Raw genomic sequence first — 15,904 nt, forward strand, 5'->3', positions numbered from 1 at the left:
ACTGTCACACTGAAAAATGAAAACTCTGTCTGGGATAAACCCTAAAAAACACACCCTAGGGCTTATTAGACAAACGGAATACCTAACTGCGAGACCAGATGAACCGAGGCTTAGAAAAGGACTAATATCCTCATTAATGGTAAAGGGATTCCTGCTCATAGGAATCGCATTAGATGAGACGATGGCAGCTGGGATTGTACCCGCTTCCCGAATAGCCATGGGCATCAAGAGAGAAAAGCCATACAACAAGAACAGTGCTGCTGCTTAGAAAGACGACCGAGGTTTTAGCCTTACTTTTGGGACCAAAAGGTGTCCCTGCAACTGTCCGGCACTGCCGTGCGAAAGCACGCCTGGACAAACCTGCCGTCCTGGGAACTGCACTACCACTGCCGTGCACCAGCAGCAACACGGCCCAGAGAGCCCAGGAAACACAGGAGTGGCAATAAAACCACCACGCACCTTTTTTAAATATTATTTCTACTAAGGCACACGGGCTCTCCCTCAGTCAGCCCGGGCAGGGGCTCGCTGCTTCCAGAGCCGGCTCCCCGAGGAGGCTCAGCGCTCACCGGGGCAGGAGCGGTCTCGCTCTGCCTTGCACAAGGGTCCAGCTCACCCAGTCCTCTCCAGAAAGACTCAAAACACAGATTAACTCACACACGCTCTTACACCACTGCTCTTCCTCTCCTCGCTATACTCCTCCCTGCTTTGTACATCTTTTTTCCTACAGAACAGAGCCTCCCCCAGAAACAAAGTCCTATGGGTTTCTGAACAGGCAGAGCCTGCCACTTCAGTTTCATTTCGATTAGCTACATGCAATCTTCACAGTAAAACAGGAAGATTTTGCAGGAAGGCTCCTCCAGGGAAAAGGAGGAGCCTCTAGGGAAAAGAACCAGCACAGGCATAAACAGAGAAATAAACAGCACAATATAAACAATCCAGTACTCTTATGAGCCAGCTTTCCCTCAGCAGGCTGTGCCACAAACCATCACTGCCGCTTCCCGCCCCGCATCAGGCCTTTCTTTTACTAAGAAAAGCCAGAGAGGATTATTAAGCAATCCCGCGGTAATAGGAGACCCCTTAGAGCGCAAAACTGCTTGTAAATATCCACTTCACTCCGTTGCCCACATCAGCACAACGAGCATCACGCTCAGCAAAGAGAACAGCACGCAGCCGCAGCCCCGGGGGACGGGCTGGCAGGGATGGAGGGGCCTGGGCGCTTCTGCCACTTTCCCCCCCCTCCCGCAACCTCCGCCGGCCACAGAGCAGGCAGGCCTGGCTCTCCTCTCTGGCCAAGTTTCTGCCCCTTCCATCTTCCCCCTCCGTTTCCTCTGACAGCCCAAGCCATCCTTTTTCAAGCAGCAAAACTCAGTTTTTCCACAGCAGAAGCCTGCGCAGATTTTTGGCTCCATCAAAAACGTAATGCATTTAGTTTAAATCTGCACAGTATTTCCTTAGTCGTGGCCCAGGGTGGTGAGAGCAATTCCCAAGCCATCTCGGCGCAGTTTCTCGGTACCCAACTATGGCCAGCGTCCCGGCGACCTCCCAGGGATGTCACCTCAGCTGCCAGGTAAAAGCAACCGGACTCACTATTGATGTGTGCAAACGGGTACTGCAGGCTCAGATCCCCGCCTCTGTGGCATTTTTCACGGCAAAGTACGTGCCAAGAGGCTGGGGCAATTAAACACGGAGAAGCGACAAAACACTGCCAACGTCACGGTCACAACAGAGAGATAATCAGGGTTTCCCCAGTCCCAGCCCATCCTGGGACACTGGTTTAACTAAATACCAAGTGGTACAGCGGGAGGCTCTCTGGCCAGGAGGTTATTTGGTTATATCAGACATTCCCAATGGCTACAAACCTCCGAAAACTTTAGTGTAATTTTAGAAGCGCAGATACATTAACACTTTTTTTCCCGAAATCCCGGTTTTGGAAAAACGTACCACCTGAGAAACCTAACAGGTAAAAGCATTCCACAACACGCCACTCTTGCTTACTTTAAAGACTAAAAGACCCCCTCAGAAGACAGTTTCAGGACTTGGTGATTTTCTGCCTTTCCCAGACTCGATGCTACCTAAACAAAGCTGCTTCAATGGCACAGATGCTTCCCACTGCCTCATTTTGCCCACCGTAACATCACAGAGAAAGGAGCCAAGGCATCTCGCCACATCTCGAACAAGCTGCAGTCACCTCCAGCTTGTGAAAGGTTTTGCTGTAATTCAGTTTAGGATGCATACCCTGCTGGTTTGGGATCCAACGCCTACTGGAGCCACAACTCAGCTACAAAATCATCAGGCTAACTCTGCTTCCACATTCTGAAACAGTCAACTGCTTATTGTAGCCTAGATAAAATCTGGGTACAAAACATACGGAGCAGAGCTGTAAATGCTTGTCGATCAGCCATGTCTGTACAAGCAGCAGGAAAAGAGGAAATGTAAAATCCCTTCTGCCAGCGGGCAAACCCTAAAGCCTAGTTAATGCAGAACAGCTGTTAAGAAAAGTCGTATATTAAAAACATTCATGCACATTCCTGTACCTTGAATAATTGTTCTGGAACTAAGTGAAAACTCGCTACCGTCTTCAAACAGCACATCATTAATTAGCACATTTAGAGCGCTAGTGCTATGGATCAGCAGGATTAAGGTTTTACAGTAACTATGGATTATTTTACGCTACATAGCAGTCCAATCACTCCCAAGGGCACTGAAATAGGTAAGACTGGTGCCTAGAAAACAAACTTCAACTTTTTCTTATCTCACACAGGATGTTGCGTTTCATGGCTTTCATAAGCAAATACACTGCAACTAACATTAAACGATCGTTGGCTGTTACAATAAAACTTAATGCTGCAGGATCTTTAAATTATAGCAATTTACAAAAACAGCATTCCAGTGACAGCCGATCAATGTTTGATAACTCATCCACAATAAATTAACCAGTGCAATACAGTTTTATTGTGATTTGATAGTTTTTTCAAGTCATGCGCTGTACAAACATTTGGTTTGGGTTTTGAGTTGTTGGGTTTGGGTGGGGCTTTTTTATTTCAAAGTGATTGGAATGATTAGTTTTTCAATTTATTTTCAAGTAGTAGGATGAAAACAGCACCCCAAGTTCGATAGTTGATCAGCACACAGGATTCACTGATGAGCAGGGACTGTTACAAGAGCGTCCTCGGGAGGTCTGGAAATGTCTACATTCTGTGTAATAATAAAAATACAGAGGAGAATTTTTATCATGCAGCAGTAAGAGCAACAAAAATACCAATCAGATTCCTTCACAAGTACACAGCTGCGTTTATCGAAAAGCAGAGATTTCTTTTTAAGCCCCCACACCCCGAGAACGCAGCAGACTGACAGCTGGTTGGTGTCCCAGAACTAGACAGCACGAAAACATATTTACAGTAATTGCTGATCCCATGCTGGTAATATTACCAAAAGCTCGAGTCATTCATGTTTAGGAGGAAGTCTTTTACAGGCCCAAGCAGGAATCCACTTAAACACATGCTTCAGCACATACACGTCTATCCATTAAGCAACTTTCAGTGCTTTGTTGAACTATGCCATATACTTCTTTCCCAAGGGAAACATTTGTTTGCGTTATAGGCAACGTACTACACCTGACAAAACAGAAAAATCTTTTCCCAGGCGCCTTAACCGTTCAAGACTGGTCACACCAACTAGATCTCACCTCATTTTGCAGAGGTTGTAGTAAAAAAAAAAAAAAAAAAAAAAAAAAAGACATTCAATGCAGCAAATTATTCAAAACCAAACAAAACCAAAACACCAGTGCAGCCAAACGCTCACGCTAGGAAGCACAGCTTTGAGTGCAGCAGTGCAGAAGCAGGCTCAGGAATCACGCCTGCCATGGAGCCACCTCATGCAAGTTCCAAAGACTGCAATTAGTATTCTCCCTTCTCCCAAGAAAGGAGACTACAATCAACTGTTCTGAAGTTCTTTTCAAGATCTTGATCTAAGATTTAGCCCATTATAGGCCCAATCACTGCCAGTTCTTCGAACTTCATGCTGATGGTCTTCATGAGTCTTACTTGTTTTACACTGTTGTAAGTAAACTCAGCTTTCAGTAACATCTCCCTCTCCCCTTCCACCCACAACATCACAAAGGAGATCCGAGTTTCTTGCTACGAGCAATCTCCCTATCTGTCATTCACTGACTAAGACAGAGGTGAAAAGCAGATAGACATTTTACCCCAGTGCTTGTTTTCTGGCCCAAAGAAGGGACCCAAGCAACAGCTGAAGTAATTCCCCTGAATTCTTTTCAGTAAAAAGACTATAGACTCCTTCATTTGAAAAGGTCAGGAACTTAAGCCACTACAATGCTGACAAACACAAGGCTTCAGTCCACTTCAGACAAATCGTGATCATACAATGATGTTTACACATACTATAAACAAATACTCTAGTACTTTGCCTGCATTTCTACAATGTGGAAATAGATGCTTTCAGCTGAAGCTGTGAGTGTGCTGTTCTGAAACACGGGCTACAAATTACTTGTGGGGGCACAGAACAGCACACTGGGCAATTCTTAATCAAATAGTTTCATTGTTTAACAGTGTTGTTATCTGAGACGCTGTATTTAATTAAATTCTTTGACTTCAATAGACTATTTGAAATTTTAATTTTACATAATTAATTAACATTTTCGTAGGTGATGTAAATGAAAGCTTTTGAAATTTTCATAGCCCTTTGAGCAGCATTTAAATGCAGACAGGATCAACTTAGTCCTTCATTCAGCCCTACTAAACGAACAGCGTGTCATCACCCATACTTCACTAGCCTGGGCTTCTTTGGGGACAGAGGGAGAAGAGCGTTTGGGTATGTTTAATAAAAATGTCTCTGCTCCTTTTTTTCCTTTTTTAAAATTCATTAACTCAATTTACTTCTGTTCTAAATAAACAGCTTTCTGTTTGTGCATCCACTGCAATTCAACTGTCTGCAGGATCCTCTACATGCATCTGAAATACAACCACCCAACACCAACGTTGGTATGGCCACATCACTCGCTAGACATGTTAAGAGTCACTTGGTGATTCAGGCAGAGCTTCCCCCTCGCAATAAGCACCTTCAGTTAGAGAAGTGATATTTCCAATAGCAATTCCCAAGACACTTTAGCAAGCTGTAAATTCAGCACCAGTATTTTAACAGCCAAACTGAACATGTTCAGTCGATCTACATCATTTAACACAGATAACCTAACACCTGCTCTAAGACAGCCTCATCTATTTTAACCATGCTTCTCCAACACCTTTTAGGCACTGTGAAAATAGAATAGGTTTCCTAAACCTAACAAACCAAACTAAGACACAAAAGTGGTAAATCAGAACAACAAAGGAGAAAGGGGACGAGAGAGGAAATACGCAGTATCACTGTCTAATAGAAAATGTCTTGGCTGTGAGTGACCAAAAGTCAGTCTTTTCGAACTCAGAATACCCAAGTCCTTAAAACAAAACATCTTTGCAGACCCCTCCAGCACGAATCCTGCACAACTGCCACAAATGTGTACCCTCATCTAAGTAAGGCATTTGGTATCACATGCCTTATTGAATATACACATATAAACACATTTATCACTATATTCCTTTTCACCATAAACCACTGTTCTGAAAACCACCACAAACAGCCCTTTTCTCCCCACATTATCGAACTGACTTTTAATTCACCAGTAGGCATGGCTCATAACCTCAGCAAGGCGTCAGCGCCATACCTAGTAGCATTAGCATGAGGATCTGCAAGGGAACCAGAAATTTTTCATCATGACACGTTTTAGATAACCATCATAACACAGCAATGGAAGAGCTCTGCACGAGCAGCAGAATCAACCTAAGCTCATGTCAGCACTTTGGAGCACACAGAGCTGCGTGCCTGACAGAAGGAGAGTATGAAGCCGCCGTGGTCTGACATCTTATCTCCACTTACATTTTACAAATACACTCAATTTCCTTTTCCCCCGTTGTTCTGCTGTATCCTGAGATCTAGTCCTCCTCTCCAGCTTAGGCTTAAAACACAGGTGGCATCATCAATTCCTCTCTTTCATACAGCAATAATCACAGTGATGAAAAAGCTCATGATTTCATTTTTTACTCTGTCCAAAACAAGCATGGCATTCACAACAAGGTACTTTTTGAGTACACCCTACTTCTGCTGAATGACAAAGCCTGGAAGAACTTTATACAGATTTTTAGATTGATAACATATCTTCAAATTCTCATTCATTTTTTGAAGATAAAATACTCCAGCTAGAGCTCATAAGTAAGATAAATTTGCTCAATAAAAAGGATTTTTTTTTCTCTCCTCAACAGCAAACCGGTAGTAAAGCTTGATATGTAGAATTAAATACACCCATCCGAGTTATCAAATCATTTCTAACCACAAGGACAATAGAAATCAGCTCAGCTAGTACATTACGTCAAGTTCTCCGATTTGAAAAATATTCTTACCTCGGGTTTATCTCTGTGTGTGTTTACAGCTTCAACATTCAGGAATATAGATTCTACTTTACATCCTGTTGATAGAAAACACATTTTTAGAATTGATCTGCTTTAAAAATGAAGTTATAGTAAAGATGCAATCTCATTTTGAGTTGATGAAGGTTAATCACTTCCCCCTTCTGATTTATATTAATTTCCCAAATTCTGAATAGCTAAAGCTATTGAAATGAATCTATTCCACCAGGTTAAACATTATTTTACATCTGATAATCCACCTCCTATTCTCACCTTAGCTTTATCATTATTTTCTTTGAAACAAATTCCCATTTTTAAACATACATGAACAACAACATTCAGTCAGAAAGTTCTTATTTCTATCTTTTTGTTTTTTAAACATCCTAAACTTCTTAGAATTTCATAAAACATGAAAACGATTACGAGAGGGTACACTGCATATTGTTAGCAACCGCATTCCTCTACACGTGCAAAACACGAGTTTTAACCCTAAATGGAACTTTAAAGTTGATTTCTGAAAAGGAACTTCTCCTTTTCACCCAAAAATGGAAAACTCCAGAGAAGCAAAAAAATTAAACGGTCAGAGAGACAACTGTTTCTTAGATGGTATAAATTGACCCACTTAGAAAATTATAATTACTCAATACACTCTGGCCACACCATTTTAAGCAATAGCTGATTACCAAACAGTCTCATCTCACATGAACATGACTTTTATAAGCTACCACTACCCTACACAACATTCATTAATAGTCCAGTTCCTCTGACATACCACAGAGTCCATCTCCTATCACAAACAGGTTTTCAGATTTTCCTGCTCACGTATTTCCTAAAGTCGTATATACTCCATAGAATTACTACATGACAGAAAAGGGTGATTTTAGCCTTTTCTTAGAAAGCACTTTAAAAAAAAAAAAAATCAGTAAGGCAAATATTTGCCTTCCCTTAGGGAAGCCTATTCTGGGAAACCCCATTTGTCATGAACACTGTGACCCAACGCTGCAGGAGGGCCAGCACTCAAGAGAAATAGTCAAGAAGAAAGCAGATTTTAAGGGGGAAAAGCACACGTCTCCCACTGGAAGAGCACCCTAGTCATCCTTCTGTTCACAGATCCATTGCAACCCCCAACACCAAGCAAAAGCAAGCTCTGACCCTGGTGCTGGCCGTTACTAAGGACTGGGTACACAGCAGACACTTCCACAGAGACTTCTCAGTCCTTACCACTAGCTAAGTTTAAGACCTGAAAAAAAAAATCATATGGAAAGCTTTAAATATAAACTAAAGGGACATGAGTTACTCCACAGTAATTACACTGTGCGTAACTCATTTTTAATTACCGATGTTCAAGTTCATACCTACAGCGAGATGCAGTTTCTCTTTCCTGTGTGCTCCCACACAGACCACCACTACACTGGATTGTTGGGTAAAAGTCTAATTTATCCTAATCCAACTGTCAGGCCGTAACAGATGTTCCCCTACTGAAGATCAGATGTGCAGGGTGGGAATGACGCTAGCTTCAAAGGCCAGGAAGAGCAAACCCCTAAGGGAGGTGTTACCCCCGAACAGGATTAGCTGGGAGGTATTAAACACACCATGTTTGATCCTGCATCTTGCCTCACTGGAGCCAAGTGACACATTAACTGGAACCAATGCTATAGAATATTAGTGTATAAATAGTTTACACAGCCCTTGTATTTTCAGATGGTCAAATTCCAAAAAGTAGATCGACTGAAATGTGCTCATCAGACATACGTATCAAACACTTGAAAAAAGAACCATGGCATTTCTTTCACTGAAGTCAAAGGGCAAGGACAGTATTTCATACCACTTCTTTCCCTTCCTCATTTAGTGGGTGAGTAAACACTGCAAACATCCAGGCCCTCTTCAAATTTAGGAACATTCACCCAACTTCCCACTAAAAAACAAAAAAAAACACCCCAAAACAAAAACCGCTCTGTGGAAACAGCCTGAGACTAGCAAGTCAAGAGAATCCAGTTTCCAAAAATTGACCTTTTAAAAAAGTTTTAGCTGTTCTAAATCTCTCTTTTCAAAACTCCAGCATGTCATGCAAGGCTAGGAACACCAGATGTCACCAAAGCACAGACGGTTACTACTTACTGTAGGACGTCACTTTAATTAAACGACAAAAATATCTTCAGACAAGATTTCGCAGTGTAACAGCTACTTACTTCGTCTCAACTTTATTCGAAACTTAACAAAAAACAAAGTACAGGTCTAGACTGCTATTTTTCAAAGCTGATAATCAAAGACAGATTTGCATTTCTGATTAATAACCGTACTAGCATTTTTTGGCAATCCATTTCCTGGTAAGCTGTGCAGATAGTTCTCTGTGTCTATAAATAATCTTCTGAAGTGTGGTATCAGAAGATATAATTAAGCCATCACTTAAAGAAAATTAACAGCAGGCACGTGGTAAGCTGAGGTTGAAACACACACAGAACTTAATTAGTAATCAGCCTAAAACGCAGAAGTACATGTTGCAACCCATACCCCCCAGTCTATAAGCTAGCAGCAAATCTCAGTTAAAGCCCCTGAGCTAAGCACTGGTACCAGCTGCTGACAAAGGTATGCCAACAAAAACAAACAAGGTGTTCATGCGGTAGTGTGAAGGTCCACGAGGAAATACTTCAGGAAAAGAGAACAAAGTTATTTAAGGGTAAGGGGAACACCCTTTGTAAGATGATAAACCTACATAAAAGTAAATCTGCCTGTCTTCTAAAAAGCAATACCCTCAAATACATGAATAAAAACTGAGATCTTGCTGTACCAGACATGTAAATGGCATGGGTTTGCCACAGGAATTAGTGAAATAGCATATGAACTGAGTACAAAAGAAAATTCTCCACTAGCAGTTACAGTCACTGGCACTGGCAGTTTCAGGCCTTCACTAATACATACATATTTTCTGGCATAACACAAAGCAAATGTAAACCAAAGGATTCATTGATTTTAACAAAGCTGTACAGACATACGTGCAACGTCAAACCTAATTGTTCAACTCATAAAAGAGCAAAATAAATTAAAAATGTGTTTTAATTGAAATGCTTCACAAACTTTACTGATGACACAGACATAAGTAACAGCGTAGTTACTTATACATTATATATACTTAATACTACTCACCATAAGCCACTGGGGTTAGCTTTAAGACAGTATGCAGTGGGCACTTCAGGTAAGGCAGTTGTTCTGAGAAATTGAACAACAAATTACGTATGAAATACAGATTACAAAAACACTTGGCTTTTCTATTATGCTACAGGTCAACCACTTAAAAGTCTCCTTTTATCTGACAGTGTATGTTTTCTTCCCTAGCATTGCTATTCAAACAGCTGCAGAAAACCAAACATTACAGCCTTTCAGGTAAGAAGCAGCTCAATAAAAATCACCTACGAAGTAACACGGGTAGGTCAAATACAAAAAAATTACACTTGCGTACTTACCTAGCACAACCACCCTCTGATGATAAAGGAAACTGTTATAATTCACTGTTTGGAACTTTAATCAGTAAATTTTCAAAAAATAGACCATATGTAATGTATCAAGGAAGACTTACCTGCAGGCTTGTCAAGAAAATATGCAAGCAAACAGCGCATGACAGCTTGGTGACATATGACAAGCACATTTTCCTGCCTTTCAAGTTCCATAATTACTGGCTCCAGTCTCTGAACAAGATCTTCATAGGACTGGGCGGGGAGGAGAAATACACAGCACATTAAAAAGGGAAAATTCTTTGAACAGTGTATGTAAATACAGTGGATCTCACTTTCATATTACTCATCTTCTAAATGTCATATTAGTGCACAAATACTGTAGTAATAATTTTCCTTAAATTAAGAACACAAGTCCAGGTCTTCCAGACTATCAAAGAGCATACATGTAACAAAATATAGCTCCCGCACGGAAAAGCGTTATTAAATTAGTTGCTATGATCAAGAATTTCCACAAAATCCCTAGACTTTAATTCACAGCATCTGCAAATGTACAGGTTAAGTCTTGCACATTATTTTCCATACCTCATCTTCAAAAGAATCTCCCTTCCAAGCAAAAATCTGGGAAGCCCAGCCTACAGCCAGCATACAAACAGTTTACAAAGCCTGACTTGTTCAGGCTGCCCTTTGAAAACAAACTATGGCCTTTGATGAACTGGCCTGGTGATGGCAGCCACCACCCCATCAAAAGTCACAAAGAAGGGAGGCAGACTTCTCTTGCAACCTGTCCTGCACCGCACGCGTGCAATGCATCTGCTGCTGCAGGTAAACAGCAGGGTTTCCCCAGGTGTGTGCTTAAGTTAATTTTCACATGCACAGTAAAGACAATACTTCCAAAAATGTGTCATGCCCGGCATGTGCGGAGAACACAGCACATCACCCAGCAGGGCAGGGAGTGACCACAGCCGAAAGCCTTCGCCCCGGTCCCAAGGCAGGCGTCCAAGGGTGCCCGGTGTGAAAGTGGCACTGCTGATTCAGACCCTGGCAAGAGAAACCCGGTGGTCTCCAGCCAGGCTGTGCAAACCCCTGGACCGTTACAGAGAAACTGCCTTTGACAAACGACTGAGATCAACTAATCACCCCAAAGTGATGAGGCAGTTTGAAATGTTTGTCACCATCCTAGAGGATGGCATCAGTCTGAAAAACAAACACTTCTTGTTCAAATGGATCAGGAGAACTTTGCAGCTCAATGACTGCCTCATTAGTAAGACAGGGGTCACACTGGCAAGAACACCGCTCCTATCACAAGCTGCTCTTAGCACAATGATTATTACTCTTGACTGCTGAGGAAAGAAGACCTCAGAGCTCTGCTCCCTCATGGCACAAACAGAGGAGCAGCTGGTCCAATTACTCCTCTGCCCTGCTGCCCCGAAACCCTAAGCCTTTAGCACCCACAAACAGCCCGTGTGACCATCTGGTAACTGCTGCGCTCGAATGGGTTTGCCTTGGAAAAGCTGTCAGCAAGTCCTTTTCCCAGAGGCAAGGAGTTTATTAAAGCAAAAGACCAACGTGGCTACAGATTTCCCTAGCATTTCAGCCACAACTGCATGCAAAACAACCGTTATCTACAGAAAGAATGAACAGAAAAAGGCGATCTTGGAAGTATGTTTGCATACGCAGTAGTTTGAAGCCTTGCATTCTTCCTGCTTTCTCACTGCAGCACCAGCACAGAAACGATGCCCACAAGATCAAAGCTCTCAATTGTTTTTCTAAATCTATTGTTTTACTTTTCAAGCCCTGAAATCAAATTAAATGGTCTGGGCTCAATCCTTGCAAGCTCCTGTGTGCTCTCCCCTGGAGAAAGGAACCACCTTTTTATTAATCTTAAAATTTATTTTCTCCTTCCTAAAGCCAGCACGCACGTATTCAAGAAGACAATGAAGCCCTTCACCTTAAGAGAGAAAAAATAGCATACCTCTCCTTTAGGGTATCTGTATCTGTATTTGTCTTGGTCTCTCAGTGCAAATTCAAGCGGATAATTTTCCTGTATTTCTTCATATGTCATTTCTTCACACACTCCCTATAGGTAATAAAAATAATTAAAAAGCATGTATTTCCAGCAGTGCAAAAAGCAGATATTGTTCTTAAATAAAACCATATATAAATAACCTTTAACAATTGTACTTTGCTACTCTGACACTTAAAAGACAAAATTGTCACACACGATGAACAGGACGCTCAGCAGGACTCAGATGTGGTTAGAAGGAATCATTAAATCCCTATATAAGTGAAGTTACATATATGGGCAAGCAAGGTCACATTTTATCGATTGCACCTGCTTATATATCTTACAGGTGCAGTTGGAAAGTGCCAGCTAGCAACCCCCACCTACCAAAAATTTTATAGCATTGTGGCTTCTACAGGGGAATATTTTACTGGGAAAGACAAACCAAGACTAAATTAATTATGGCAAAATTTAATAAAACATTTAGCCTTGTTAACAGGAATTAATGACAATTTTTCCAGCCTCTAGAACCAGCTTAAATGACTTTCTATCCCATCAAAGGCATACCATTACAAAATTAAGTATTTCCTTCACCCCTAGCAAACAAAGCAACTTATTAGACATTTAGAAAAGAACAACTTACTGCGTCTATCTCATTCAAAACCTTCCACTGCTCATAAGGCACTCCCAAGGCTTCAGCAGTCTGAATTGTCCTTTTCATCTGGCTGGTCCAAACTTTCAGATCTTTGATATTTTGCTCATTAATAAATTGTGCCAAGCTTTTGGCAAACTGAAAGAAAAACCATGAGACACTGGATGAGGGCTCAGAGACAACACACTGTATTCGGTTTGGAACACACAGGCTCTAGCCTCTGTAAACGCATTATAACTTTTCCAAAAGGCTCTGTCAAAGTTTTTGCTAAGAAATACAAAACATTCTGTTAAGCCAAGAGGGACAGGAGAGGGAAGGAAAGGAGAACGAGGAAGATACAAGTTTTCTGCAGTTCCTATCTTTACCTCCAGGAATTTTCCTCTCAGCTTTAACTTGTGAACCTTCCCAATTATCCAAGTCAGGCTTTTACAAAAAACCAGTTAAAGAATAAAGCCCTCTTGAAAACTGCTTTGTGCTGTAGGATAAAAAGGAATTTCAACCAACAGAATGGCAGACAGATAAAAGAGCACATACCAAATCACAACACATAAAGTGTGTCCATCCAGTTTCCATCATCCACATACGCAACTAAAAAAAATCCTTCTTAAACATGTTAAGAGTAGAAGGGTGTAGAGGAAGAAAGCTGTAATTACACAGCACAAACTGCACACATGCATAGATACACAGAAAACCCAGTCACACTTGTTCAGGAGGTACATACTTCTTTCCCCCTAACAGACAGTCCAGGATCTCCTCCTATTCTCCCTTTCAGATTGAGTTCACTCTCTCCATGTCGACAGAGGTAGATTGACCGAGGAGTCACATGGATATTCATGAGGTAGTAGACAATCCGGCTCTGAATGTGATCCATTACTCTGTTCACAAGGTAACTCCTTCCGACATCCATGATTTTAATATAAGAAAGATCCCTTTCATGAGCAAACAGAAAAAATACGTAAGATTCCACATAGTTTCTATTAGCATGTACCACAATCTTCCCACCCTCTCTCTCCTTATAAAACAAAGGGGCAACAAGTCAAAGCAGTAAGCAATCCTGCAGTTGCCCATGGAGTATGCATTAGTCCCAAGAAACAACGCAATACTCCAAACGTACAGGATGACCTCTATTTCTTTGACATCTAAGGTGCTCACATCACTTTCTTTTCTGTTCCCTTTACTTGCACTTTGTCTCTCAGATCTAGATCCTACTCTTGGAAAAATACAGCTGTCCCACTGAAAGGAAGATTCAGTGGAATCATTCAACTGAGGTAGCTTCAAAAAGATATCCAGGTATTTTACCATACTAGCTATTTTTCTCCAGTTTACACTTTCCCCACAGCAAGTATTTGTCTGATTGCACCCAGGGGCCAAAAGGCACAGTCACTATTTACCCACCTCAGTTAACCCTTCCAGAAAAACTACAGCATCAGAAGGACCAGGGACTACCCTGAAGCAAGAGATTTTCTCAGCCACTCTGTCAACAGCTATTTATTACCAGTACTTTAATTTACCCCACCACTACCTTCTCTCAGCATCAGACAGGTTATAATTTCAGTTTTCACTGCTAATCCTTTCTCGTCTGAGCTACAATTTCAGACAAGCATCTAGTTTAAAGGAGCAAAAAAGTTTAATAAGCTGAAAATAGCCACTATTGCTTTCTAGTGATACGTTTGAGATATCACACTGCAATAAAACAAGAAAACGAAAACTTATAATAAAACCAAATGGAGGTGATGAGAAACAAGCATCATCACCTCATCTCTGATAGTGTTCTTTGGAGTTAATCATTACTATTTCACCCAGGCATAACCATTAGGTCCATCACAGAAATTACATGCATGAACTGATCTGACTGAACCAGCTTCACACTGCTTACACTCAATTACATTAAAAAGCAGCTCAGCTTAATGGCACTGGTCCTGAAACAAACCAGGAGCACCTGGTATGAGTGCAGCTCAAAATCCCACACTGAAATCCTGGACTGCAGCAAGAGAAACAGGGCTCCTCCTCACATGGTTCATCCCTACCTTACTTCAAGTGTTGAAAGTGAATGAAAAACAGATGAATGCTTTGGCATGAGGGCAAATAATCTAGCTAAGAAAGTTTCTCACAGCCCTGTATCTGCAGGATAATTTGCAAGCACAAATAAGTAACTTTAGAAGTCACATTTTTAAGACTGATGTGATCAAAATTCACCTTAGCCATGTCAACAAATGAAGTTATGCTTACAAATCACTCAGGTCTCCTCTACATACTAAAAAAAAACAAATAACAACCAACCACTACAGCAAGTATGGAATAATTTCTGAATGCTGGTTCTATCCCAGAAGAATCATACCATTCCCCAAGTGGGAAAATCAAAAAGAATATTGTCCCACAGCAGACTCATTAGCCAATTTTCCTCAAGCAAGCAAGTTTCCAGGCTACACCCCCAGAGTCAACTCTCTGTAATTTGCCAAAGGAAAGAGAGCTCAAGCCATTAAAAAAACACGACTAGAAAGCCCTTAATCCCCAATACAGGATGCTCCATCCCCTAAGGAAACATCTTAAAATAACTCAGTTGTGATCACAGCATTATTTCATCACTTACTTGTCAAGAGTTTCATCTAACGTCTCATACGAGTTCTTGTAGCACTCTATTCTTTTCATGAAGTCTTCTGTTGCTTCATCATTACTACAATCAACATAGTCAGGACTACCCAGCTTTACTTGCTGTTTAAAATAAAAACAGGAGAGTAGTACTTAAGTTTCTTTCCCTTTTTTATGGAAGTTTAAAGAAATAGGAAGGGGGAGAACACAACACAGACTTATGTTCTGGAAGTTAATTAAAATACACGTAAAGCAAAAAGAGCTATTCTTCATAGAATTAAACTTCTGAGTTAGTAAACACATGGACAGGAAAATAAAAGTGTCCCATTAAGAGGAGTTAATGATTTTTGCTATTGGAAGTTCTTATAATGCACTTCTAGAAACACTGAGCTACTTTAAACCTCTTTACTTAAAGCAGTTAAAGCAAACTTTCCTATACTCACCACAATGTTTGCAGCGATGACCTCTGGATCTACACATACTGACTCAACAAAAAAAGTCTTCAGTCCAAACGGGAAGTCACATGTACAGAAGGAAGGAAGAAGGAAGATGCATTAAAATGCCTCTGGAGACTAACACACACAAGCAGCATGTTGCCGGCTTCCATGCTAACCCCTTTTTAACAGAGCCATGCATTAAACTTCTCTGTTTACTCAGAAGGTTTCTCCAGACCCTCTCATCAGAAATTGTTGGCTTACCACTCCCTGAACCATCATGCTCTATACTCTTTTCCCCAACAATGCTTATCAGT

At 41.2% G+C, this 15,904-nt stretch overlaps 1 protein-coding gene across 5 annotated transcripts in view; it reads right to left on the reverse strand.

The window, feature by feature from the left end:
* The window catches only part of LOC104008711 (6-phosphofructo-2-kinase/fructose-2,6-bisphosphatase 4), a 37,575-nt gene that overhangs the window by 4,730 nt on the left and 16,941 nt on the right, over positions 1–15,904 (reverse strand). For 4 of the 5 annotated variants that reach the window (XR_015701226.1, XM_087743199.1, XM_087743201.1 and 1 more), the window contains 8 exons: positions 15,597–15,653; positions 15,155–15,276; positions 13,286–13,493; positions 12,556–12,702; positions 11,883–11,987; positions 10,033–10,162; positions 9,603–9,665; positions 6,453–6,517 (listed from right to left, as the gene is read on the reverse strand). Coding sequence is in view for 4 of the 5 variants with exons in the window: in XM_087743199.1 (XP_087599325.1) it covers positions 6,453–6,517; positions 9,603–9,665; positions 10,033–10,162; positions 11,883–11,987; positions 12,556–12,702; positions 13,286–13,493; positions 15,155–15,276; positions 15,597–15,653 (897 nt within the window). In the remaining variant the exon portion in view is untranslated. Of the gene's footprint in view, positions 1–3,103; positions 3,196–6,452; positions 6,518–9,602; positions 9,666–10,032; positions 10,163–11,882; positions 11,988–12,555; positions 12,703–13,285; positions 13,494–15,154; positions 15,277–15,596; positions 15,654–15,904 lie in introns of all 5 variants that reach the window. The other variant, XM_087743200.1, reaches the window with a different exon arrangement.

This window comes from Nipponia nippon, unplaced genomic scaffold, assembly GCF_047370975.1.
Source record: "Nipponia nippon isolate SJK-2023a ecotype South Korea unplaced genomic scaffold, ASM4737097v1 scaffold_9, whole genome shotgun sequence".
NCBI lineage: Eukaryota > Metazoa > Chordata > Aves > Pelecaniformes > Threskiornithidae > Nipponia > Nipponia nippon.